General features: G+C 33.0%; 1 protein-coding gene across 1 annotated transcript in view; it reads right to left on the reverse strand.

The window, feature by feature from the left end:
- Positions 1-973, reverse strand: part of LOC105807708 (chromosome unknown open reading frame, human C9orf84) — a 128942-nt gene that overhangs the window by 66706 nt on the left and 61263 nt on the right. Inside the window, exon 9 of the mRNA XM_012641133.1 lies at positions 372-614. Within this exon, the coding sequence (XP_012496587.1) occupies positions 372-614 (243 nt within the window). The remainder of the gene's footprint in view (positions 1-371; positions 615-973) is intronic.

Raw genomic sequence — 973 nt, forward strand, 5'->3', positions numbered from 1 at the left:
AGGTCAAAAAGCAGTTACTATAAAATGCGCGTTTGTGCTTAGGCTGATGTAAACAGAAACTGTGCTAGCGATTTAATCATTTATAAAATCAAACAAAGTCTTTAATTGAAAATTACTAGAAATTTAAAAACTGAGACCATGGAATTTTAGAATAGGACAGAATTGTAGAGCTTAGCTAGTCAAACTTCATCATTTTTCCAAGGAAGAAAATGAGGCCTAGAGAAGCCCAAAGTCATAAATTCTGGCAGAGCCAGAACCAATATTCAATGATAGAATTTAGTGATTTTCCCAATCATCTAGAGGAAACCAATTATCTAACCTTTTCTCACTCTGAAAATGTTCACATGTCATATTTACTATTATGTACTTACATTCTAATGGAAGCATTTTTGTAGGCAAAAATATCTCCATTTCAGTGTCATTAGAAGACAGATGCTCATGATGCAAATATGTATTCAGATGTTTCAAAGTTTCTGTCATCATTAGATTTAGTCCTGCCTGTTTCCACCAGCCTGCCTTTATGGAATTAATCCCAACGCTTTCTTCTTCAACAGACAAAAACTTTTTCAAATCTGTAACTGAATATTGACTGTTGGGCTCTCGAATTCTTGGCACTTAAAAAAAAATAAAAAAACAAATAGTCAGAAACAGTCTACAGGGTAACAGAAACAAAAAACACAATAAACAGGACCCCATTGGAATTTCTTTTTTTTTTTTTAAACACCCCCAGCGTCACTGCCACTCTTGGCAGGGAGGGGAGGGGCAGTTGGACTTTCTTTATGAAACATATTTTCACAAGTTAAAAATAAAAGTAAAACTTAAAGTTATATCTGGTATTTTGTTTTCAAGATGCTAATACTTGTAAAAGTTCAAGCTAGTATAGCAATAGAAGTTATATAAAGGATTTATTTCAACCTTTGGAAATATCAAGAAGTTAAAATTATTCCAATACTTAGTAGGAGAAGGAACCCTT

The sequence above is a fragment of the Propithecus coquereli genome, unplaced genomic scaffold, assembly GCF_000956105.1.
Source record: "Propithecus coquereli isolate 6110/MARCELLA unplaced genomic scaffold, Pcoq_1.0 Scaffold163, whole genome shotgun sequence".
In the NCBI taxonomy this organism is placed as follows: Eukaryota; Metazoa; Chordata; class Mammalia; order Primates; family Indriidae; genus Propithecus; species Propithecus coquereli.